General features: G+C 39.4%; 1 protein-coding gene across 9 annotated transcripts in view; it reads left to right on the forward strand.

The window, feature by feature from the left end:
- Nucleotides 1-26,630, forward strand: part of PHLDB2 (pleckstrin homology like domain family B member 2) — a 244,705-nt gene that overhangs the window by 203,043 nt on the left and 15,032 nt on the right. For 4 of the 9 annotated variants that reach the window (XM_036352335.1, XM_036352334.1, XM_036352332.1 and 1 more), the window contains exons 7-16: nt 3,525-3,680; nt 4,611-4,721; nt 6,505-6,594; nt 9,797-9,940; nt 10,799-10,984; nt 12,718-12,858; nt 14,060-14,159; nt 15,373-15,477; nt 18,451-18,471; nt 24,129-24,336. In XM_036352335.1, coding sequence (XP_036208228.1) covers nt 3,525-3,680; nt 4,611-4,721; nt 6,505-6,594; nt 9,797-9,940; nt 10,799-10,984; nt 12,718-12,858; nt 14,060-14,159; nt 15,373-15,477; nt 18,451-18,471; nt 24,129-24,336 — 1,262 coding nt within the window. Of the gene's footprint in view, nt 1-3,524; nt 3,681-4,610; nt 4,722-6,504; nt 6,595-9,796; nt 9,941-10,798; nt 10,985-12,717; nt 12,859-14,059; nt 14,160-15,372; nt 15,478-17,408; nt 17,424-18,450; nt 18,472-24,128; nt 24,337-26,630 lie in introns of all 9 variants that reach the window. The other 5 variants (XM_036352338.1, XM_036352339.1, XM_036352336.1 and 2 more) reach the window with 4 other exon arrangements.

Here is a 26,630-nt window from a genome sequence, read left to right on the forward strand (position 1 = left end):
TTTCCCCAAGGCATTTTAATTAGATTCAATAAAGTTGATTTTATTACAACAAATTTCATTAGGTGGCAAGTTACACAAAATAAAATCATAAAGGAATAGGAAGAACATCATTTTCTTAAACTGTATGTTGTCTCAAATACTTAAGCTGAAATTGTAGGTTGATTTTGTGCATTCAACCCTATGGATTTATAACTGCGCTTCTTACCTCTGAAGCATTGCTTTAAGAGTCAGATTACCATTTTCATCTGTATTGTTCCATGGCCTGAAGTAGTATGTAGTGGATGTGGGCTCACCAATCAAATTGCTCCCCGGGGTATGAGTAGTGTGGGAAAGAAAGCTGAAATTAAATGAGTCTTTAATTTGCCAGGAAAGGTTCCACTGTTAAATGCAGGCAACACCTGGCTAGGACAGTTTCTTGTGCTTTGGATATTTACTCAGCTGCCTAGTTGAGATTAGGCTCCTGGTTTTAAAAAAATTTTATTCCATAATATATATATATATATATATATATATATATATATATATATATATATATATTTAACTTCAGAGAGGAAGGGAGAGGGAGAGAGAAATAGAAACATCAATGATGAGAGAGAATCATTGATTGGCTGCCTCCTGCAGGCCCCACACTGGGGATCAAGCTACAACCTGGGCATGTGCCCCTACCAGGAATCGAACCATGACCTCCTGGTTCACAGGTCGTTGCTCAACCACTGAGCCACACCAGTGGGGCACCATAATATCTATAATTGGGAGACCTTGTCAGTGACTCTACAATCAGTTTATAATTTAATCTTGCACAAGTCATTCATTCTCCATGGGCCTCAGTATCCTCCTATATAAAATGAAGAGGTTGTACTAGATGTACCATTGTACCATTATCTTTCCAAATTTCAAAAGTATGCAGTTAAAGTGTTTGACTATAGAACATAAGATGCAGGAATGTTAACAAACCCTGAGCCCCATTTAAATTTTCTTTCAGACTTGGTCTTGAGCTGTCATGAAATCATTACTTTAATATCTCCTGGCTTTATCATATCTATTCTCTTCTTCCTCTACAAGGCAAAGAAAACATAAACATCTACATATAAACTCTGCCATATAAATTCTCAAAAGTTATTGGAAAGAAAATAAAGGAATTGCACTGAATTTTCTTTAGTGAGCTGTTTCAGGGCCTTTCACACCTGGCCTTTAAGCTTGCCAGCGGTAGAGATCTATAATGTTCTTCTAGTAGTGAGGTGGAGTTCAGATTTTCATGCAACTCATTGTATACTTACCGGAGCTTCCTGCCTATATTGTTCTGTACTCGATGAAACTGCTTCTGCGACCAATTTTCATCCCCTAAATTTGTATTATCTAATATCTTTTAAATGTTTTTTTGCCCTCCCAAGTTGTTTTTCTTTCACAGTGTAAGTTTATAGACACACATTTTGATAGTTTAGATAACTTGATCAGATGATTACACCTATGGAATCTGAGTGCTGAGTTTAGCTTTAGTTTTCCTTCCTAGTTTGCTATTATTGTCATGCAGTGGTTTAAATATTTACTACAAATTAATTAGTGACTCTCTGACCTTTGTGTGGTTGAAATAACATATTGCATGTTAACCAGATGTGGATTGAGGGACTGACTAGCATAGTGTATATATTGTGAGCCATATATCCACTTTGAATGTAGATTATCTATAAACTAAAAAAAGGGTTTGTTAAATTTTTATCTCAATAACATTTAGACACAAACCAAGTTTAATGGAAAGACTTTAAAAATGAGTGTGTACAGCTGTATGAATAAATATATCAGCTAATGTATTGCTGCAAGACTATAGGACTTAATACTTGTTTCAAGACATAATACTTGAGTTATCTCTTAATTTCTTCAGTAGAGACTAGATTTGGTCTGAGTTTATTCATTTCTTTAGAAATTATAAACATGAAATGTCTGAGAAACTTGAAATGTCAGACAATAACTTGAAACCAAAACCATATTTTACTCTGGCCAATTAAAGTGCAAAGAAGTTTTAAATGATAAATTTTCAAATTGTTTTTTCTGCTCTTAAGCTTTGAGAATACACTTCTGTTGCTGTAGTGTTGGTTTTAATCACAGGGGTTACATGGTAGCTAATATCTCTTCTGTGAATCATTCTCAGAATAAAATTATTCCATAAAATAGAAATACATTCCATTTGGTTAAAAGACTTAATTTATTATCACTTACATAAAAACTAGGAGGTGGATGGAGTAAAATGCTAATGCAGATCTAATTTATGATATATTTATTTTTTCATCTCTTTTTGATGTTTTGATTGGAAAAAAAGTCTTGGCTGTTTTGCCTATGAAGAGCTGTAATCCATATAGTTCAGCTGCCTCTTCTTTTTTTGCCATAGATTATTTATAAATTATATATTTTTAAAAATCTATACATACCACATTTATAGTTCTGTCAAACTCTCCAAAAGTAAAGGGTGGATTTTTTTAAAAAGTAAATTGGAGAATAACTTATACAACACAGGTCGATTTTTGCACAGATACAGATTCATTCTTGTCTTCAGGCATTTTATGAGTTGGAGAATGTCCGTTCTAGATTATCTGATTTTTATGATTTCAGATCTTTCTTAAGTGTCCTCAAGATTACCCTGAGTACTGTGTATAATCTCTGAGTCTCTCTTTGTGCCTGATGAGAGCTAAGGTCCCTTCTTTCCACTAAGAAGTTTTATAAACAATCTTTTAAGAACCCCAATCTCCAAATATGTTTGATTACACCTCTCTTCAATAAAATTATGTGAGCATGCATGCCTATATGTTACGTTGATCATATATATATACTTATGCATGCTCAAAAATATATATTTATATTAAATAATGTATATATGCTACTTACTTGTATGTAGATTAAAGAACATTTGTTGAGGATTATAAAAGGGAAGGAAAAACTAAAATTAAGTATAAAGGAGCTCTAATATTTTCTCTTCACATCTTAGTGGATTGTGTGGTGTGCCATTTGGGACATGTTATCCCTCTTAGAGACCTCTGGTCTGTTATGTATGACAACTTTTCTTTTTTTTTTTTTTTACAGTCAACAACTTTGAAATCTTGAATTTAATCACTGAACTAAAATCTCATTTTATTTGACCATTTGTGGAAAGTGGGAATGTTATCAAGAGACTATGTCACACCTTTGGTCTACATATAATATTTAGGTTATTCACTGAATTCTTTGTATACTTTGTGATCCATTTTAAAACCACCCAGTAGATTTAAAGCAAGAATTTCTCTGTCCACAAAGTAGTCTAAAATCGATGGTGAAATAAATGTGTCCTCATCCCCTACTCCCAAGTCCTTTTCAATTCTAATAACAGTCTCTGCACTGGGGGTTAATTCCAAAAGGAAGGATTACCATACTATAACCCTGTTTGATGTTGTAATTGAAAAGATATTTTGGACTATTTGCTTTTAATTTTTTTTTTTCACATTAAAAAGGCTGTAGCCATTCTAGTGTGTCTTGTTTTCATTTGCTTTTCTCCAAAGGATGCTGACCTGTTGGATGTTGAGAGCAAACACTTTGAGGACCTGGAATTCCAGCAGCTAGAGCATGAGAGCCGTCTGGATGAGGAAAAGGAGAACCTGACCCAACAGCTCTTGCGTGAGGTGGCTGAATATCAGCGGAACATTGTTACTAGAAAGGTACTTCTGCCGGGTGTCATTCAAGACAAAAATCATAATATGCCCCTCACTGTGTAACAATAATAATCAATAATACAGCTATAGCATGTGTCTGTCTGCCTGTCTTTACATCTGAATGTCTTTGAGTGTTTAATCACATATCACATTTGGCAGATTATGGAGCCAAATGGTGCTTTAAACTAGATAAACATTACATGTTACAGTCATTGTTACTTAATGCTGTGGATGCATTTATAAATAATATCTATTTTTCTCTCTTATGTGAAAACCGAGTTAGAGAAAATCAGAAATTTTGATATTTGTTTTCAATTACTTCCTTTTGCAGTCATAGTAACTAGCTTCAGAATAATTGTATGAACAAAATCTATTTGGAAACTTTCTCTGTCCATTGCTCAATAGTTCGCAAAGCTGGCTGATAGCTTGTCACCATTAGAAATAGCCCCATGAATGCCATGCACATTACTGACTCCTCCCAACCCCTAGCACCCAGATGTCCAGCCCAGAAATCAACTCTTGTTCCAGAATTTAGAATCACACCCAACATTTTGGACTAAACCCAAAAAATTGAGCAAAGGGAAGATAGAGAAGGTGACATCTTATGCTCTCAGTTTAAATAAGAAATTCCATTGTTTTTCCCATAAGGCGTCTCCCAAGATGATGCCAAAAATTCATTTGTAGTCTAAAACAAGATTTCCTGTTGACTTCTGGGTTCTTCAAATAGATTTCAAACCGCTCAAACTGTGTTGGCCTTTGGTAAGGAAAAGCCGCGAGCTTGGCCGTCTAGGAAACTGCCTCTGGGTAGCAATCGGCCAACCGTCAATGAGAACGTTATTCCAGCTATAAACACCTCTTCTCTTGTTTCTAGGACAGACTGGCAAGCCTTTGTATGTCTAATTTGCATCTTTCTATGATCATCTTCTTTTCTGCCAGGAAAAAATTTCTGCATTGAAAAAGCAAGCCAACCACATTGTCCAGCAGGCTCAGAGAGAACAAGATCACTTTGTGAAAGAAAAGAATAATTTAATAATGATGCTGCAAAGAGTACGTATTTCCTTTTCAGCCCTGGAAATGTGGGGAAAGTCATTTCCTTCAAAGCAAGTGCCTTTTAATAGTGAGCAGTGGATTGCAATTTAAGAATGACTTTCAAAGGGACCATGTCCACACCCCAACCCCTAAAGTGGCTACATGCAAAGGGATTCCTCCACAACCAGATTTCCTGATATGGCCATAGTCTAATTTCATGAATAAGGCACCAGAAATTTGAGTTGAAGGGCCTAGTCTCCCAACTAAGCCTTGCATGCAGGCCAGTACATAGGAAGGTGACATTTGGGATCATATGAGGTGGACCCAGAATGGTGTGCAGGAAAAAAACAAACCCCGGATGATACATTAAAAAATGAGGCTGTACCATGACCCCACCTACAAGAAATGTAGCTGGAGTGTTCCCTTTTTAGGTATTTTTAGTTTGAGAATAGAGAGGAAAATCAGTGTTTTATATAGAATTATAAGTTTATTCAAAGTGCCTCTGTACCCATACCAACCCCTGGCAGCGCCTCTCCTCTTGCTTCTTCAGCACCTACAAGCCTCTGAATGGAGCTGTAGTTGCCATTCCTTTCCGCTGCCCTAGGGATGAACTCTGCTTCAGCACCATTAGCCTCCCCACCACCATTTTACCCTTTCACATAACAGTCAAGGGCACAGATTAAATTATATAGTGTAATATGTAAGCGGTTTCTGAAATTTTAGCTGAAAAGGAAAAAGCTTCTTAGGGATAAATTTTTATAAATGGATAAGCATCCTCACAGAAATACCATTTCCTTATTAAAAATACATGAAACATAATTCTATTGTAAAAATTATAGTTCATAAGTATTAAAATTACTTTCCCAAATTGATCTATAGATGCAGCTCAATGGCAATAAAAATCCCAACAGACATTTTGTAGAGATTGGCAGGTTGATGCTAAAATTTACTTGACCATCATTTACAGAAACACACATAAAATAAAGTTATGTGTATTTGCTGATTGATCAATACAGAGGCTCACAATAATCCAACCCTGTCATTCCTTTAGGGACACTGGTTTTGCATTCACTAATTCAGTGTTCATGGCAACATAATGGAACATTAACTGCAAAATATGAGAATTGCCTGTAAATGAAAATGTAAACAGTATAGTATAGCCAAAACAGCTTTGAACAAGAGCACAGTTGGAGAACTTATACTATTTGACTTCAAGGCTTACTATAAAGCTGCAGGATTTAAGACTACTTGTGTGTGTGGTGCTAGCATGCAAATAGATATATAGATCAGTGGAAACAAACAGAGTCCAGAAGTAGACCCGCACATATGCTGTCTAACTCATTTTTTACAAAGGCTCCAAGAAATCTAGTAGAGAAAGGAAAGTATTTACAACAGGTAGTGCTGGATCAACTGGGTAAACAAGGAAGAAAAGTACCTCAACACCATCCATTCTCACACCATACATATAAATTAATTTGAGGGCGATTATAGACCTAAACTTAAAACTTGAAGTGATGAAGTTTCCAGAAGAAATTATAGGAGTGCAAGTGCCCTGGGTAAGGAAAGAGATTTTTTAAAGAGGAAATGGCAAAGAACTTGTATCCAGAATATATTAAAAACTCCTATGACTCAATAATAATACTTAAACACCCAATAAATAATTTTTTTTAAAGCAGGCAAAAGACTTAAATATAAACACTTTACAAAAGATATATGAAGTCATCTGAAAAAATGTTAAAGAGCATTAGTCATCAGGGAAATCCAAAGTTGATCAAACTTAATAGATTTTGTGTTCTTTCAGGAAAAGGAAAATCTTTGTAATCTGGAAAAGAAATACTCCAACCTCTCTGGGGGGAAAGGGTTTCCTGTCAACCCAAATACTCTGAAAGAGGTGAGCTGTGATTTTCATGCCCACTCATATCACCTTAGACATCAGGATGTGCACCTCAGTCTTCTGCGATTAGCGGAACAGGAAAAACATGAGCTTAAGTGACTTAGGAAAGCACTCCATGTGTTGATAGCCTTCCTGCCTTTCATTATTTTTGTGTCTTATGCAAATGCCCTGTGTGTATGTGTTTGTGTGTATGTGTGTGTGTGCGTGTGTGTGCATACTTTGCTTGACAATGACATTGTGAGTTAACTCAGTGTTTCAAAAAATTTAGGTTCCAGAAGAAAACTAATCTTATATTCTCTTCTTTCCTTCCTGCAGTTTCCTTTCTCAGTTTTTCCTCTGTTTTATTTTACTTCTAAGTCTCCTAAAACATAAAAATTCCCCATTATATTTGAGAAGATAATCTGATTTCTTTCTTTTCTCTCTCTCTTTTTTCTCCCAAAGTCATTTCTGCTACTTTCCATCTAAATTGAAAAATCCTATTTATATTAAACTATATACACTCTTTATCCCAAACATCCATGTTCCCCCAGACCCTAACACTCTCCTTTCCTAAATATCTTTTTATAGAGCTACACTGCTACAATGGTGACTGTTTTAACTCTAATTTGGAAAAGTATAACCTTGACTAAGAAAGAAAACTTTTTATACTTATATTCTACAAAAAGCTAAAGAAAAAGCTTGCTTCTACCTAAAATTTGCATAATAATAACCCCTTTATTTATAAATTGCTTTTAAAAAGACATCAGAGTTAAGAATTCCTGCATAGAAAGTATTTTTTTGGGGGGGGCGGTAGGGGGAGGAAGGGTATGTGAAGTAAATGTTCATCACATAACAGGTGTGCTTAATGTGTACCACAGACGCAATTTGTGAACTGTTTCCACAAAAGCTTTATTAGATGATTCAGTTTCATAGTTTCTTTCCCATAATTCAGAACCCAGAACTGGCAGATTCAGTGGACAAAGGGTGGTTGTGAATGCAGTGTAGCCAAATATAGAATGTTAGCAAGGTGAGCAGGGGCTAGGTCTTGTGAGCCATGTTAAAGGAACATGGTTTATTTTCTATGGGTGGGAAGCCCCTGAGTGGTTTTAAACTGGGAGGTGACATCACTTGACATCCATTTGTTAAGCATCACTCTGGGCTGCTCTACTGGATTCGGAGGAGGAGCAGGAGATGCCAGGAAGCCAGAGTGGTGGTGATTGCAATAGTATAGGCTGGAGATGCAGGGGCTCAGAGTCAAGCAATGGCACAGAAATGGAGAGAATTAGCTGGATGCGGGTATAGGATCTTGGAACCAGGGGTGACAGTTCTTGTTGATAGACTGGATGTGGGGATGAAGTAAATTAATATCAGGGGCCATGTCATTATTCCAGTTTGAATAATGAGATGGATACTGAGTACATTTTCCTAAGATAGGGAGGACTCGGGTAAGAATAGGTTCAAGAGGGAAGATATGCAGTTTGACTCTGGACACAGTGAGTCTGAAAGGCTTATAGCATCCAAGGAATTAAGTAGGCTCCAAGGTCTCTTTACCTCTTAGTAGGAGAATAAAATCTTTCCTTTTCTATTAATGAGTGAGTTGTTCTTTTTCTCTGCAGACTTCCTGGTTTCAAAAGGCTATTTGGATTTATTATTTTTGTGTGTCTGCAACTCTCTTGAGTAGCTATGTGTTCTCTTTCATGGACCAAATCAACTTGACGCACAAGTTGTTTTGATTTTCTTTCTTTCTGACTTTACTCTCTTTCTCTTTCTCTTTCTCACTCTCTCTCTCTGTTTTTAAGGAGTGGTAAATTTATATCTAACTTTTAAACAAGTCCCACTTTTGACAAGCTGCATACATTTTTGAATAAATTAATTTGGTTTTGTGGTCTTTGAAACATTCTACTATCCACTGAGAAAAAGAATAACTCAAAAGTTGTCACTGTTCATTTCTGATTCATTATCAAAGATAAAATGAAATTTGGACAACCCAGTTTTCTACTGCCTTTTTTCCATTTAATCTTATAAAACTTTACATAGTATTCATTGCCTCTATCTGAAGTGAGAGACTAATTCAGCAGCATTTTGATACCTACAATTTATAAACAGTCAATTCCCACTTTCTCTACTTTCTCGTAATTACAATTCTCGGTAAAGCCTTGCTTTCTAGCCTGGAATTTTTGCTTCATCAGCATAATGTTATTTTGCCTTTGTTTGAGCCATTTTTTAAAAAGATTGATGGGCTAATAGAAGAACCTAAGTGTTAAATTTAACACTATTTTACCTTTGAAAGAGATACTATTTTCTACTCTTTATTCTTTTTTCATACTGCTTTATTGGTGTGGTGAAAATCATGATTGGTCTGTACAATTACTTTCCATGAAAATTTGCAAGTGCCTTTTCCTCAAATATAAATTCAGGAGTTTGAAGATGATAGACTTTGACTTATGGGTATTTATGCTGAAGCCAAAATTGAATCACTGAATTTAAAGTAACTGGAAATTCTCTGTCTTAGGAGTAGAGTGGGAGTTGGGGGAGCTGCCTTGAATTGAAACATCCTCAAGTTGCAACTCCACCTTAGGGTGTGTGTGTGTGTGTGTGTGTGTGTGTGTGTGTGTGTGTGTGTTCATGTGTCTTGCTAGGAGAAGCACACTAGAGGACAGTGTACTTCTTATTCTCATTTAATTGAGATGCCTAAAAGTTGGATTCCATTACAAATAAATTATTGTTTTATAAATGACTTAGAGCAAAAACCAGTAGCCCTCAGCCCACATTCACTCACACTTTAATTTATCAGGAAACAGAAGAAGAGAGAAAAATCTAAAAATAATGTGGAAAAGGCTCTTGAAATAGAGAGTGAATGATTACATTGTCAATTTTATATCTCTGATTTGTGTGTGATTATTTTAAATGTTGTGTAATGACAACCTCATTCAGTCAACAGAATGAAAGGTGATACCTCCGGGTATTTTAAAATCAGTGATGCTGGGTTATTTATAATTTCAACGGGAAAATTGTTTTTAATGTTTGGAATATCATTTTTCATGATTAAGCACTGTAAATCCATTTCAATTGCTGATAACTCCCTGATGAAGCATTTGATAATACCACAGATATCTGGCCGTGCCGCTCTAAGCTAACTCCATTATATTAGAGCATTAATACTCTCGCATGCCTCAGCTTTTGCTTTCTTTGTGTTTGATTTCTAAATTCCTCCTTTTAGGGCTATATCAGTGTAAATGAAATTAATGAGCCATGTGGCAATTCCACGAATCTATCCCCTTCCACTCAGTTCCCTGCTGACGCTGATGCTGTTGCCACTGGGCCTACCACAGCTGTACTGGTGAGCCAGCCACAAAATAAAGAGGTGTGTTGGCATGACATTTCATTCATTCACTGCTTTCCTCATGTCAAAATTAACCCTGGTTAACTGAAAATGAGGGCACTTGTGACAAATACACGTCTGGTTGACCAGAGGGTCAAAGTGATACTGAGTTTGAAAAACATACCAATTTGGGGGTACTGCTCTACCAATTGTAATACAAGAAACCATGAAATATATGGGACAGAGTGGATGACTAGAAGTAAGTTCGAAATCATAAACTCTATATCTGAGTACTCTAACCTGATCTAGCTTTCTTAAAAATCAAAAGTCTTTCTAAAATTGTTGGTTTGAATCACCTTTCCAGTTTGATTTTGTTTTCTTTCTTTTTTTTTTTTTTTTAATCCTCACCTGAGGATATTCTTCCATTGATTTTAGAGAGAGAGAAATATCGATGTGAGAGAAACACATTGATTGGTTGCCTCCTGCATGAGCCCTGACCAGGGCCCGGGTCAGGGAGGAGCCTGCAGCCAACGTATGTGCCCTTGATCAGAATCAAACCAGGACCCTTTGGTCCACAGGCTGACGCTCTGTCCACTGAGCCAAACTGGCTAGGGCAATTTTATTTTCTGTTACATTTTGCAGTATGGATTTTTTTAATGTTATGTCTTTTTAAAACATCTGGAAAGGGGCAAATAATAATAAGTGAAAATACCGTCTGTTGATCTAAGTTGCTTGCAGGTTGGGGTTTTCACTAGAGGCTAAATGGAAAGATACAGCCTATCATTTGTGATTTCTTGATTAAAATATAAGAAAAAGAGAACAATGAGATTATTTCATTTCTTTGTCATTATTCTTTCATTTTATATGGACACATGTATACTTTTTTTTTTCTCCATAAAGCAAAGATCACCTGTCTGTCCTGGATTTATGTTTCCTTCTACCCTTTCTCCTCATCCTGTCACTCAACCTCCATCAGCCCCTTGGCCTGAAGTCATGGCTCCGTCTGTCAATCCCTTCCCTTTAAATGACACACCTCCTCCTCTGCCAGCTAAGAAACACAGAAGGCAGCAGCAGCAGGAGCAACAGGTAATTAGGAACTGGTGTTCAGAGCTTGGAAATCTTTCCTTCAACTTTTGCAAAGAAATTTCTTAAAAAGACAAGGTGCATACTCCTTTGCTGATTTTCTTTTTAAAGGACATTTAGTGAGGCCTAAGGGTGTGGGGAATGTTATAACTTTGGGACCTTGACTGTCCTCTCCTAAGTTTTGATATATTTGAGCTAATTTTATATCCTCATACACTAGTTTTCACTCAACCAAAATATTGCAACTTATCTTGGGTCTTTTCAAAATAATAATTATTTTATCCATAAAATTCATGGTATAAAAGTTGCTGTGTCAACACACATTTTTAAACATTATTGAAACCATAATAGATATCATTCCTTTACTCTGTGTCAAAATTTCCTAAACATTTTACAAATAAATATCTCATTTCTCCCTTCAAATATCCCATGAAATATGAATTAACTGCATATTGACATTTAGGGAACTGAGGCTCAGTATAGTAGATAGCTTGTCCAGTGTCACCCAAGTATTGTTTTGGGGCCATAGAACAACAGTTCATATTGACCAGATTAAAATATATATTTTTATAATTCTTAATGTTGCCCTCCTTTTACTACATTCAGTGCATATGTATGCTTGTGTTTAAAAAATCTGTTATGAGCCTCCTTTAAATTATAATCAAATTCCTATGTGAATTGGGCCCCAGAAGATCATAAGGAAGCATAGACACTAGATTCCCCAAAATAGGCAAGCCCTGCTGTGCCATGCCAGCCCTTACATTTCATGAAGGTATCTTTACTCTCTGTTAAAGAACTTTATCTCCCCAGTACTTTTAGGTTAGTAAGTATTAGCTACTATAAGTATTTATGCAGATATGTTTCATAATTGGCACGTGTAAAGAAGAAGAAGGAATTTGGTAACTCAAAGTGCATTAATTTTTACATATTCCAAAAGCCCAAGCTGAGGATAACAATGATCAAACCTAAAGAAGCTTTAACTAGGAAATAACTTCACTATTGAAGACTTTTTTTTTTTTTTTTTTTTGAGAGGCCAAGGAAATTTTGGATAAATGTCAAGTTGGCAAATTTTTGCCTTAGGAATCTGAAAGGGAAAAAAAAGAAATAGTCAACAGGAGGGCTTTGTTTTTTTATGTGAGGAATTATTCTAGGGGCTTCTTGGCCAAGATCTTTTTTAAATAAAAGAGTAACCTAGAAGGATGCCTTTTATGGAAACGTTATGCCGATTTGGAGTGTGTTTATGTGATTGAAATATTATTCCAACCTTAAAACAACTCCCCTGTTTACTTGCTCTTTCTCTCCGTCTTCTTCCTTCTCCCTTTTCTTGTTCTCCTCACACTGGGATCTGTGCCACCACACAGAACTGTCCAGACAGACAAGGGGAGAAACTGCTTACTTGCTTTGTCCACTGGCTGTTCCGCCATCCACATGGCGACCATCATAATCATTTGTAAGTTGTCCTGAGGCCCCAAGGCAGCAGGCACTAACTATGAGACTGAAAGGTGGATTTTTTTTTCCTTTTGTTTCTAGGTTCAGTAAAAAATTCTTCTACTGCCTGTGCATCTTACCGAATGCTAGCTAGCCCAAGTCTGTTAGTGAACACAAGTATGAGTTGGATTTTTAAAAATTTTGTTAAAATTCCCAAACTTCTTGGTAAATGCATACTTCTTAATTTCTTCAGTGACCTGTTGCAATTAGTCAAGTTTTGCTATTCTGCTTTACATTTGCATTTAAAGCACTTTAGAAGTCTGGAAGAAAGGAAAAAACAGCATAAAGAAGGCCTCTATCTGAGTGACACTTTGCCTCGAAAGAAAAGCACTCCTTCCATATCCCCACACTTCAGCAGTGCTACTATGGGGAGAAGCACCGCCCCGAAGGTAGGACATGGGGAGAACTGTGGGCTTCACATTCAGGGAGTCTTCTCGTCCTTATGTTGACAGATGCTCAAAGGTCCTTAAAGAAAATGCTAAATAATAAATCATTAAGTTTGCTTGTTGGGCAGACATTATGACTGAATTGCATTTTCTGTCTTATTCAGAGGACATTTGGAATTGTATGCTCTGGGACCAAAGAACCTGGTCCAGGGTATTTTCTGCCACCACCACATAAGTGGTAGGTGGCATTCATGTGGCAGACTCCTGTGGCTGCATCCTACAGCTGGAAATTGGAAGATACAAGCTCTGGATTATAGGAATAATAGGACCAGATTTTTATTGAGTCATTTCTGAACCTGACACTGGGCTAAGTGCTTTATGCGGATTGTCTGATTTGAAAATCCAGCAAGACTATTCAGTAGAGATACTAATTGCTATCCTCATTGTACATATGGATAAACTGAGGTATAAAGAAGCTAAGTGACTAGCCCAAGTGCCCTTAGTTGGTTAGCCATGAAGCTGGAATATGAACCATGTGGTCTGATGCCTAAACCCTCATTTATGCTCTGCTGATATGCCTGAGGGGTCATTGCAGGAAGAGGAGGAAAGGGAGGTGACAAGGAGGCGCTGAGGGGACAGGCTTTGGGGCCCTTCCTTTGACCTTAGTCAGAATAACGTTGTTTTAAACTGGTGTTCTGTTTTATAAACTGGTGTTCCAAGAATATTTTACGTAAAGGGTTTTGCTATTAAAGAGAGTTCTAGAACCACTGGAGGAGTTTATAGATTTCTCCAGGTTTCAGCCCATTAGATAACTGGGGGAGGTGGAAATTGGCACCCGTGTCACAGGGTAGGTCTGCTCTGTCCTGGTGCATGCCCTGCACGTTCCTGCCCCTGCCTCTGCCCTCTGCTCCTTATGCATGCAGAACTTTGAGTTGCTCTCAATCATGGTTTTGGAGAACAAGTGTTTCCCTGTCTTTTGGAATTGCTGCCACTGGAGGAACTGCTGTGATATGGAGACTTCCATGGAGCTCCTTGGGAGGGACAGTGACTGGTCTTTATCATTGAGCGTCCACAAACGGGTTGGAAGACCTTCCTGTCCTGCCCTCTGTGCTTAGATAGGCGCCGTGGAAACAGGGATGTGGCCGTGTCCTGAAGGACCACTGGGCTGCAGTTTGCCTGAAGTGTTTCCTCCCGGTTCTCGCAGGCTCACTTGCCCCTGGGACAGAGCAACAGCTGTGGCAGTGTGCTCCCTCACTCGCTGGCAACCATGACCAAAGACTCAGAATCTCGGAGGATGCTCAGAGGTATGTCACTTTAAAAATCAAATGGGATGCCTTTTGTTAAGCATAAAAATTCTTCAGAGAGAGGGAGGGAGAGCAAGGTTGAGGATCATTAAAAGGGCAGCAAGCAAAGCCCTTGATTTCACTCTTCATGTGTCCCCTTTGGGGAAGGAATAGATGATAGATAGATAGATGATAGATAGATAGATAGATAGATAGATAGATAGATAGATAGATAGATAGATAGATAGATAGATAGATAGATGATAGATAGATAATTGTTATACTAAGGTAACTTTTCCTATATACACATATGACTGGTATGTTTCAAATTTTTCACTTCAGAAATGCAATAGTATTCTCAAACCAGAAATGCCCCTAGAGAATTGCTAACCTTTGTATTTTATAGGTAGAAAGAAAAGAGAGACCCTAAGTCACTCACCTGGTTTGTGGCTGAGCCACTGTGTTGAAACATGTGCTAAAGATTCATTGAACTGACACAGTAATTGGAGCACCAGTGACCCAGGACAAACTCCCCTAGGCCTTTTAATGTGGTTTGAGCCTTTCTTCTAATGTGGTTGTGAGGTTTCAGGTAGACTTTGATTCTCAGGGTATTTTATTTCTTTGTAAAAATGCATTGCATTTATAACGGGGTTCTCAAATAGTCTTTGTGGGCTAGAAGAAATAGCTGCAATACAGTTCCAACTGTGAGAGTCTTCTTGAGATTAGATTTATTGTGTTAACACAGTCGCTTAGGTCAACAACTTATACTCGTATTGGCCCTCACTTTTTTTTTAAATGTTTTTATTGATTTCAGAGAGAGGAAGAGAGAGGGATAGAAACATCAATGATGAGAGAGAATCATTGATTGGCGGCCTTCTATACACACCCTACTGGGGATTGAGCCCAGGCATGTGCCCTGACCCAGAATTGAACTGTGATCTTTTGGTTCATGGGTCGACGCTCAACCACTGAGCCACACCAGCCAGGCTGGCTCTCACTTTTGAATAGGCAGGGTGCTAGAGACCAAGAATGCAGATGAATGACATGATTCTTGCCCTTGAAATGCTTCTAGTCTGGTGAGGGGAAAAGACACATAACAGATAATTTCAGTAAAAAGTGGTAAATGTGATTGAGGTGTGGAAGGATGTAAATGCGGAGGCTGATAGAGTGGTGGGCATGTGGCCCCTAAATGTGCTCATGTTCCAGTGGGATTGAATCTCTTCCCTCCAAGCAGGCTGGGATTCCATCCTGACTGCTCAGCCTCTCTGCCAATGGTATCAGGGGATAATCACCGGTTTTCTATCAGACAAAAAAAAAGGAAAAAAATATATACATTTTGGTATGTATATATATGTATGTATGTGTGATGTGTATATGTATGTGTATAACTTTTGTATATATACATATATATCACTTGAGTGAGGTTTGTTTGTTTTTTCTTTCCTTTTTTTTTTTTTTTTTGTTGTTGTTAATCCTCATCAGAGGATATTTTTTCCATTGATTTTTAGAGAGAACGGAAGGGAGGGGGAGAGACAGTGAGAAACAGCGATGTGAGAAAGACACATCAATTGGTTGTCTCCCACACTCGCCCTGACCCGGAGTAGGGGATCAAGCTTGCAACCAAGGCATGTGCCTTTGACTGGAATTGAACCTGTAACCCTTCAGTCTGAGGGCCAGTGCTCTAACCATTGAGCAACGAGCTAGAGCTTGAGCGAGGTTTTTGAATCATTATTAGAAATTAGTTAATAGTTAATAGAGTGTGTAGTAGTCAGAAGAGAGGTTTGTAATGTATGATAGGTTTATGTTACATTTAAATAAAATACATTTGATTGAACTTTTGTGTTTTCTTTTTTAAGCTTTATGTATTGATTTTTAGAAAGAGAAAGAGAGAGATGTCGATTTGTTGTTCCACTTATTTATCTTATGTATGTATTCATTGGTTGATTCTTGTATGTGCCCTGACCAGGGGTCAAACCTGCCACCTTGGCACATTGGGATGATGCTCTAACCAACTGAGCTGCCCAGCCAGGGCCTGTTATTTTTGTTTTACAATAATTTCTGAAGCTAAAAATAGCTCTTATGATTTATAAATAATAAACATAAAAGTACCTTTTAGCTCTCATTTATTACCGTTCATTTGAGTCAAGACTGTGTTTTATTGAAGCATTTTTCTGCAATATTTATAGACTTCTTTTTAAATGTATTTTTTCTCAGTGGCTGAAGACATCAAAGCTTGGATTGGCCCCAATACCATACTTTATTTTAAAAACATTTTCTTAAAATAGAGAGTAAGGAAAACGAGACCTTTATACTACAGGGATTTGTAAAAATAAGAGGTATTAACATTATCATGTAAGATGACCCTCGTGAGAATATGGTGAAACGAAGGGATGTTTCATCTCTAATATTCTAGTCTCTGTTTTCCCTTCAAATACTGGGAATCCCTAAGCTCCATTCATACAGGAAAATGGATCTGATTCTCTTAGGTCACCGAAGGGAAGTGCCCTCTGTAAAATATACTGTCTTTGATCTTTTTGCTCTGGTTCTTCGCTGGTAGGTCTTTGGTACACCCGAGAAGACTGCCGCTTCAGTCTTCCTACTGCAGCTAAAGTGGTGTTCCTTAAAGCGTTTCTGTGGTGCTGATGAGACGGCTTCTGAGGAAATGGAGAAGCATCGTGTGTGTTGATCCAATTGCATGAGATGTGTCTTGTGAGGCCAGCCTGTCTCCTGTGGCTCCCCCATGTGGAGGACGAGGGGTTGGGGGCCGCAATTCTTAGAGCCACAGCAGACCTTAAATTTGGCAGGATTTTCTGTTGAGCCCATACTGGTGGCCCAGTGACCTGGAGGGTTGAATCATCATTTCATTTAGAATTGTTTCATGAGCACTAAAATACAAGTAAAATTTCATGGTTTTGAGAAAGTTTGGATCTAACACATTTTCATCAACTCAAATGTAATAGATCGTACCATTTTTGTTGACTTACACAGTTAACTTAAATGAGCTATTTTTTTTGCTGTTTGTGCATCACGGATACATCAAGGACCATGGTGTAAGTATAAGCCATTCCCGCAATCAGCATTGTTTTAATGGAACCAACAATGTGAATCATGCAGACAAAGGTCCTCGAGGGCAGAGTTGAAAGCAGACAGCCCAGGAACTCGGCTCTTAAAGTTGTAATGGTTATTGGCTTTTGTACAACTTGTGAACTATTGCTTTTTGAGCTTTAGAATGAATGAAATCTTTGTCCTTTTGTCTTTTGTTTAATGCAGGAAAGTCCAAGAAAGGTATGACAACCTCCTTGTGTGGTGTTTTTGTTTCCAGCTAGTAGTGAAAGGTCAATGTGAAGTCATCTTTAAGAAATGATCAGATTTAAAACTGTACAATGGCAGATTTTTAGTCTGATGATTATTCCTTTTACACAATGGAGAAAAATCGTTGCACCCTTGCAGGGTGCAGCTGCCATTCATTCACAGGCAGCTGCATGACCTTCTTTGTTTTGCTTTTTTTTTTTTTATGACAAGGACAGACCATGCAGGAAGCGTGAATGCTTTGGAAGCATTGTTTTGTAACACTCAGGATCTAGATAAGGGAAAGAGTGGGACTTGTGGTGTATATAGGCTAAGTGTAAGACATGAGGCTACTCCTTTATAAAGACCGGGTATAAATAAAGCAGGCTGCGTGGGAAGATGGAAAGATTTAAAGGGCTCCTACTTAATCATTCCATGTAAGACTATTTCATGTGAAAGACTTAGTGGAGAGTGAAGAACAGTTTAACCAGCTGGCCTGAATCAATAAGATGTAATTACTGTGGCTAGCTGATAGAGATGTAGGATATTAGGGAACTGAGTTATACACTTTGATGGACACTGCTTCAAATAATTGAATGACATTTTACAAACCTTCGCTCTTAAAAACAATTTGTTACTGTCTGCATGGGGAAAAATGAACTGTTTTATAGCTATAATCATGTTTTTATTCTCCCTATTTTCTGGTTGACTGATGTATGTGAAAGATTTTTTTTTCCTTAAGAAATTTTTTTTGACTGTGTGCATGTATTATAAGCTTATTGTTTGTGTTTTTTTAGCTTCTTGAGTTCTCTATAAACTCAGATTTAATCTAAAGATGTGAACATCTTGCCTTGTCAATCTGCTGTCGTCACTAACACCGACAATGACTGCATGTTGAAGTGTCGTATCTTTTTCCTGTCCTCTGGTCATCCTTTTTGATCTTGTATCTTTTTCCCTTTCTCTGTCATTCTCTCCATCCTGACTTGTCCTGTGCCTTCATCTTCCGGCTGTGGAATATGGTTAGGAAGAATGAATTTCTCAGCAGGTGAGCTATGAAAGGCTGAATTGCCAGAAGTATGGATTGATTTTGTCCTCTTAAACCCAGGTTATAATTTTAAGTCATTTCTATATTAAGGCCTAGATAGGCGTTTAAAGTATATACCACACATTTGGAAAATATGAGCAAGACTGTGTATCTCATAATGGTCAGCTCACACAGGACTTCTCAGGTCCAATTACCCAGAATTCACAGAGGCTGGCACTAAAACTAATAGTAAGTGGACCTTGCATGTGCAGAATATTGGCTCTTCTTGGGCAGTGAAGAGAGTTGAGTTGTTTGGGGTCCTTGTATAGCCCATGCTTAGTGACTGGTCTCAGCTGTCAGATCTCACTTTATAAACCCTATAAAATGCCCTTTCAAATAGCTTTTTCTGTCCAGACAGGAAGGATTTGAAGCATCTACAAGGCCCTTTTTACTGCTGCATGTTATTCTTGCTGCATAACTTAAAACAAGCAGTCTCAGGGGTTGGAAAAGCCTCGTTTTTCCCAATCCACTTACTTAATTTGGAAAGTAAATGCATTCCACTTCTTTACTTAGCCACTAATTTGGTTGCCATTTATAGATGAGAACATGAATTCATTGAGTGATTCTTTATTTCATGACATCCATATGCTAACTAAATAGGGAATCTGTGATGAACAGGACATAGGTATGTCCTCTGTGCTACCTCACTGCACCAGCACCACTCAGGCCCCCTCCTCTAATGAAAGTACCTACACCTTTGGATGGCCAAGCCTGAGCCTGAATCCCAAAGCCAGCTCTTTGGCATCACCCTGGCACGATTCCAGAGCCACAGAGGAGAGCTCCACGGCCTTATTTGTAATTGCAAGGGCAACTTGGTGTGGTTTTTTTTTTTTCTTCAATTGTTCAGGAGGGAGGAGGCTAAGCCAGGTGACAGTTGAGTTCATCGTGGCCAATAAAACGTTGCCTGTTGGGAGAAATGAGAAGCTTCCTAAGGTAGAACATTTCCATTCACATTGGGTCCGCAGGAAACGAAAGTCCTGCATTGTGAAAGACGTGCTCATCGGCAGCTGGCTTTTTCATTTAAGTTGCCATGAAAATGTAAGGCTTATTTTACCACCTGAATGGTGGAAGGTTCTCTAAGACATAGAGCCAAACCTCAACAAATAATGGGGGATCTGGGAAATTTACGTGCGCAATCCTTAGCACAGTACACCTTCTCACATAGCTTTTCCTCGTGCTTGCATCTGAAAATTTTGAATGATTTTAGCCTCACCTGAAGATATTAAGTTCATTTGGTTATTCTGTGATACTTTTGGTGGGGGGTTGGGGGTGGGGACAGGACTCCTGGAAGATCTGAGGAGCAGGGCGTGCATTGTTTTAAGAAGAAATATACTCACTTTCCTTTCTGCTTTTCTAAGGAAATGTTATTGCATCATAGGGATTGACTTTTCCTCATTATGAAAAACTGGAGGCAAAGGGGAAGTTGAGGCATGGCACATGTCATTGCCAAGTAGATAATTCTTGAATGTTTTCAATTATATGGTTGTCTTTTAGGGATTTGTTTTTCATACTAAAACAAGGAAATGTCATCCGTGTAGTTGGTGTCACTGTGGAACTTTTCTTTGACAACAAACCTTTTGAAAGCATAGGCAAGATACATGTATGACCTTTTTAAATAATTTCTAGTGAGTTTTTTGACCTCCTCCTTTTCCTAATGAATAATTTAAAAAAAATTTTAAAGGAACAATTAGTAATTCTAAAAGTTCAAATATCAAAGGTAAATATTTGACTAATGAATTGTTTGCCTTATTTTTTTTTAAAGCACATGCTCCTCATGACTATACTTGCTTCATTTAATGCTTTATGCATTAATCACTACAAGTAATGGCAATCTGCCTAAAATCTCATGGTGTGCATTTATATTTTTCATATTGCCTTACTGATATTTAGCTTTTACATGTTTGTGTGTGTGTGTGTGTGCGTGCATGTTGGTATTTATAATTTACTAGAGGCCTGATGCACTTCATGCAAGAGTAGGCCTTCCTTCCCCTAGCTGCCTGCACCAGCTTCCCTCTGGCACCCGGGACCCAGGCTTCCCTTGCAGCCCCAGCTTTATCAGGAAGGTCGTCTGGAAGGACATCCTAGAGGACATGCAGTCTAATTACCATATTATGCTTTTATTATATAGGACTAGAGGCCTGGTGCATGAAAATTTGTGCCCTCTCTCAGTCCAGGACCCCTTGGGGGATGTCCACCTGCCAGCTTGGGCCTGCTTCTCAGGGGATTGGGCCTAAGCTGGCAGTCAGACATCCCTCTGGCAGCCCAGGAGCCCTTGGGGGATGTCCAACTGCAGCTTAGGCCCGCTCCCTGCCTAAACTGCAATCAGACATTCGTAGCATTGCCATTGAGGCTCCCGCCACCATTGCTGCACTTGCAGCGAGCGAAGCTCCCCCTGTGGGAGCACACTGACCTGCATTGAGCATCTGCCCCCTGGTGGTCAGTGCGCGTCATAGCGACTAGTCGTTCCTGGTCATTCCACTGTTAGGGTCAATTTGCATATTACCCTTTTATTATTATGCTTTTATTATATAGGACTAGAGGCCTGGTGCACAAAAATTTGTGCACTTGGGGGGGGGGTACCTCAGCCCGCCCTGTGCCCTCTCACAGTCTGGGATCCCTCGGGAGATAACGACCCGCTGGCTTAGGCCTGCTCCCGGGTGGCAGAGGGCAGGCCCAATCCCTAGGTGCAGCCCCTGGTCGGGCTCAGAGCAGGGCCGATTGGGGAGTTGGGGCGCCACCCCCTGTCATGCACAGAGCAGGGCGGATTGGGAGGTTGCGATACCACCCTCAGTCAGCAGGGCCGATTGGGGGGTTGGGGAGCTCCCCCCTGTCACCCACAGAGCAGGGCCAATCAGGGGGTTGGGGCGCTGCCCCCTGTCATGCACAGAGCAGGGTCAATCAGGGGGTTGGGGAGCTCCCCCCTGTCATGCACAGAGCAGGGCCGATCAGGGGGTTGGGGAGCTCCCCCCTGTCACTCACAGAGTAGGGCCGATAGGGGAGTTGGCGCACCGCCCCCTGTCACACACAGAGCAGGGAGGATCAGGGGGTTGGGGCGCCGCCCTCTATCACCCACAGAGCAGGGCCGATCAGGGGGTTGGGGCGCCGCCACTCTCACACTCAGGGCAGGGCCGATGGGGAGGTTATGGCTCTACCCCGTCACACACAGAGCAGGGCCCGTGGGGTGGGGGGGTTGGGGCTCCGCACCCTGTCACACACAGAGCCGCAGGGTGATCAGGGGGTTGGGGAGCTCCCCCCTATCAGGCACAGAGCAGGGCCGATCAGGGGGTTGGGGTGCCTTCCCCTGTCACGAACAGAGCAGGGCCGATAGGGACATTGTGGCCCTGCCCCCTGTCACACACAGAGCCGAAGGTGATCAGGGGGTTTGGGCGCTGCCCCCTGTCACGCTGATCCCAGTGCCGGGAGGCATATTACCCTTTTACTATATAGAATAGAGGCCTGGTGCATGGGTGGGGGCCAGCTGGTTTGCCCTGAAGGGTGTCCTGGATCAGGGTGGGGGTCCCCACTGGGGTGCCTGGCCAGCCTGGATGAGGGGATGATGGCTGTTTGCAGCTGGACACACACCCTTCAGGGTGGGGGTCCCCACTGGGGTGCCTGGCCAGTCTGGTTGAGGGGCTGAGGGCTGTTTTCAGGCTGGGACTGAAGCTCCCAACTGCTCCTTTTTTTCTTTTTATTCTGGGCCAGCTTTAGCTCTGAGGCTTGGCTCCAGCTCTGAGGCCTCAGCTGCTGAAAACAGGTATCTGGTTTGTTTCGGTTCTATAATCGAAACTCTGTATCAACTCCAGCTCTGAGAACCCAGCTCTCTGAAAGCTGGTTTCTGGGGTTTTGTTTAGCTTCTATATTTGTTACAATGTTTTTTAAACTGCAAGCTCAGAGGCCGGCAAGGCAGGCAGGGAATGTTGCAGTCCTCCGTCACTGAAGCAAGCAAGCCTCATGTTCAGTTTAAGCTGCCTGGCTGCCGGCCGCCATCTTGGCTGGCAGTTCATTTGCATAGCGCCCTGATTAGCCAATGGGAAGGGTAGCAGTCGTACACCAATTACCATGTTTCTCTTTTATTAGATAGGATAATTATAATTTCATTTCAAAAACTTTTTTTCCAGAAGAGGCCTTATCTTCACTTAGATACCTAAAACAGGCCATATTTTCACTTAGATACCTAAAACTGTTCCAAATTTTAATGTGTGAAAACTCATAGAACTGAAATCACTCTACAGTAGCCTTTGGTGTGTGATGCTTTGCATCATGCATGTAGCTCTGGTTTTAAATTGAAACATTTAATCAACAACGGAGGAAACTGTTTGAAATCACTTGCCTTCTCTCTCTCTCTCTTGCCTGCTTTTGGACATTTCATTGCCAATTCAAAGCCTCAGTGAAAGATAAGCAAAATTCAAATGGGCCAATTGTAAGCTCTTGATAGGTCTGATAGTCAGTTTACTCAGAGAGAAAGAGATTGCAAACTACAGTACTGGCTAAAGCAATGAATGAATAGAAGAAATTGTTTATCAGTATGACCCCTGCTTCCTGAATGTATGGTACATAGAGAATTGAAAGGAAAGAAAAACTCGATTTATGATGCCCCAAATCCGCTACTACAGAACAAGCTGTAGCAATAATGCAAAGTAAAGCCAATGACCCAATGCACAGCTGACCAGGCACCAGGGTACGGAGAACACCTCTTAGTAATGGTACCTTTGCTGCTATTGATGTAGCTCCTACATTGCCATGTGGTCAATATCACCAACTGACAGAGGGCTGGCGGTTCATATGGAAAAAGAAGACAGCTATATCTACAGGTCCTCGAATAATGATGTTTTGTTATAGTACTGATGAGATGCCATAGAAACTTAACTCTTGTTTATATCAATTAGCCTGTGAGAAAACTGGTTTTCGTATGATCGTTTCACCACAGTTTCAAGAATCTATCGATGCTGTTAGGACTTACTATATGTAAAGTAATTAGGCTGAGTACAACCATTGGAAGGATTGCTGACTCTAAATATTTTAAATAAGTAATGTAAAAATAAGGAAATAAAAAAAAGAATGAGAAAAATGTACAGTTTGTCTCTTAACCAGATTGAAAGTGTTAGTGATGATGAGTAAATGATAAGTGTCTCAAATCCTACACCTCAATGATTCACCTGCTCTTTTATGACCAGATCGAGTATCCCTTAAATATGAATATCATTAAAAAGGTGACTGCCCTAAGACCCTACTGTTGCCTATCACTAGGAGTCATTTTGCCCTGATGTGAACCCAGCTATTTTGAAAGGATTCAGGGCCTTTCACTGTGTTTCTGTTTTGGTTTTCTTGTGTTTCTGTGTGTGCTGATAATATTAGTCTCACTTGTGCAGAGATGTGGGAATGGCATAGGAAAGTGTCAAGTGGTCCACTGACAAAAAAAAGATCACTCACAAGACCACTTCTTTGAATTTGGTGCTTGCACTGAGCATGATGCTGTTTCTTTGATCTTCTTGGCTTCAAAACAAAGTAGACCAAGGGCCAAGTTTCATAGGCAGATGTTTTGGGTTGCTAGTTTGAGTCTTATAAGATCTAAGACTGAAAAATGAGGCACAGTAACATATTTATGGCTCTTTCCTCAGGGTATAATCACCAACAGATGAGTGAAGGACAAAGGCAGAAATCTTCGGAGTTTTACAACCGCACAGCATCGGAATCAAATGTCTACTTGAACAGTTTCCACTACCCAGATCACGGCTACAAGGACCAGGCCTTTGATACTTTGAGCCTAGACAGCTCTGATAGCATGGAGACCAGCATCTCTGCTTGCTCACCTGACAATATTTCTAGGTAAGATTTCTTTGTAGGTAAGGTGTCTGGTTGGGAGAAGGACCTGCTGGTTTCAAAAAGTAAAGACATCAATTTGGGGCAATGTATGTATATGTACAAACCCAAATTTCTGAGACATAGAGTCTGTAATGCAGAAAGAGTTTGGGTGTCATGGTGGCCTTTAAAGTAATTTCTTTGTATCCTGTGTGACTCAGCCAGTCAGACATCATATAGTTCATCTTTCTTCATTATTTACATTTGAGTTCACATGTATACTGTGCTTCAAAATCTTTTTGCTTCTGTTGGTTGACTCTAAGCTTCATTGGGACTGCTTTTGATTAAATAAAGAAATAATTTCCAACAATGGAATAAGAACTTTGAAGGATTTCTTACCCTTGTGTTTCATTAAAAGGGAGGCTTTAGCTGTTCTGCATATTGAAATTTTTGTAAGGTTTTAGCCATTCACATTTGTGTTTATACTTTGAGGCAAACAATGTTGTCTTCATGGAATTATGGCTAAAGGCACATCTAAGACATAGATCTAGTCATGGTACCCTTTCTCTTCCAAAGCTTTGATGATGCCCTGATACCTTTTGAATAAAGTCAGACCCCAGAACATGGCATTCTATATTCAGCCCAACTCCCCATTCATTCTCTTCTCCTGATGTACCTCACAGAGCTTGGTATTAATGGACATGGTGATGAATTCTCAGATCTCTGTGCCTTTAACCATCTCGGTTCTTGCCCTGGAATAGTGTAGTTTGTTCATTCATTCATTTATAGGCTCCTGCATTCCACAAACACATATGGATTGCTGTACAGTCAGCAGTGGGCTAGAGTCGGTTCATACTGGCTGGCAAGTGCCAAATGTGCACATCTCCTCCTAACTCTGCAATCAGTGATGTCATGTTGGGAGTTTGAGATTGGCCATGGTGGGAATATGCATTCCACATAAATCAGCAATTGCTACACATCAGGGTTTTTGTTTTCCTCCAGAGAGCTGGAACACCAGCACACCGCTGCCTGTAGTCAGCTCATGCTTTCATTTGTTTTATCCACTCAACCTGTACCTACTGAGCACTGATCTTGTCTGGCCTTACAAAATATCTATTCCATTATCATTGCCCCACTCCCATCTGACCAGGAGAATTCTCCTCATCCTTCAAGTTCAAACTTAAGTTGGAAACTCATGAAAAATTTTCCTTCAGAGCTTTTTCTTCTGTATTTCTATCACACTAGCTATTTTTCTTCTACTATATCACTGATCCCATTGCAGTATAAATTTTTTCTTCAATAATTAATTGGTGAAATCCTCAATGTTAAGGAAGATGTCTAATCATCTTTCAATTTCCACACCTGGTAGAGATATTGCTGTATAGTAGGTATTCTATAAGTGTTAGCTAAATAACTACCTCAGGATGTAATAAAATGGGCATATTTTCAATGTTGACATTTTTCTGTGTTTGATCTAGTTAATCGGCTGAGAAGCATTCTGATTTAAACCAAAAGAAATCCCATATTCAATAAACAGTAATTGAGAATTTTTGTGCCTCAAAAGAAAATGTCTAGTTGGATAGCTGCCATCAAACAAGTTTTCCTATATTGGAATGAAGCCTCAGGCTGGGAACAGGAGTACTTGTGCCACTTAAAGGAGACCTCAGACTTCTCTCGGCCCTGATTTGCTAGTCTGAAATGGAGGGATTGTTTCTTGAATACAAGGGGAGGACGGCTTTTTAAATATTTTGATGGAAAATTTCCATCATCAGAATATAGTTTCATTCTTTACAAAGGTTTCAATAATTTACTCTCCCCCCACCCAAAAAAATAGTATAAAAATAAAAAAGAGTGACAAAGGCAGAAGGAAAGACTATTAGCAAGTTATACTTAGTTGTTTGGGTTAGTTAGTGTTTCATAAAGGAAAAGAATATGAGAGACCCAAATGTAACTAGACATTGTAGCCAGGAAATTTGGGGGGAGAGGGGAAAGAAGGGAAGGACAGATACTATAGTCTTAATAAATAGAGTATAATGTATTTTAATCCTAGCATTAATGGGCAAAATATTAATATTATTGGATATATCCTATCAGAAAAAAAGGCATTCCTGGGGAAAACATAAAAGCAACCGTAATTGTATTACTGCTTGTCACATGGAAGTGACCCAAATTTAAGGAGGGAATTATGTAATAACAATAATAATAATAATAATAATAATGAATAAAGATGTTATTTTTGCTGCCATTATTATTTAATGTTAGAAGGTTTAGTATTTCACTTTACTCAACACTAGAGGCCCAGTGCACGGATTCATGCATCG

The sequence above is a fragment of the Myotis myotis genome, unplaced genomic scaffold (assembly GCF_014108235.1).
Source record: "Myotis myotis isolate mMyoMyo1 unplaced genomic scaffold, mMyoMyo1.p scaffold_m19_p_2, whole genome shotgun sequence".
Lineage (NCBI taxonomy): Eukaryota > Metazoa > Chordata > Mammalia > Chiroptera > Vespertilionidae > Myotis > Myotis myotis.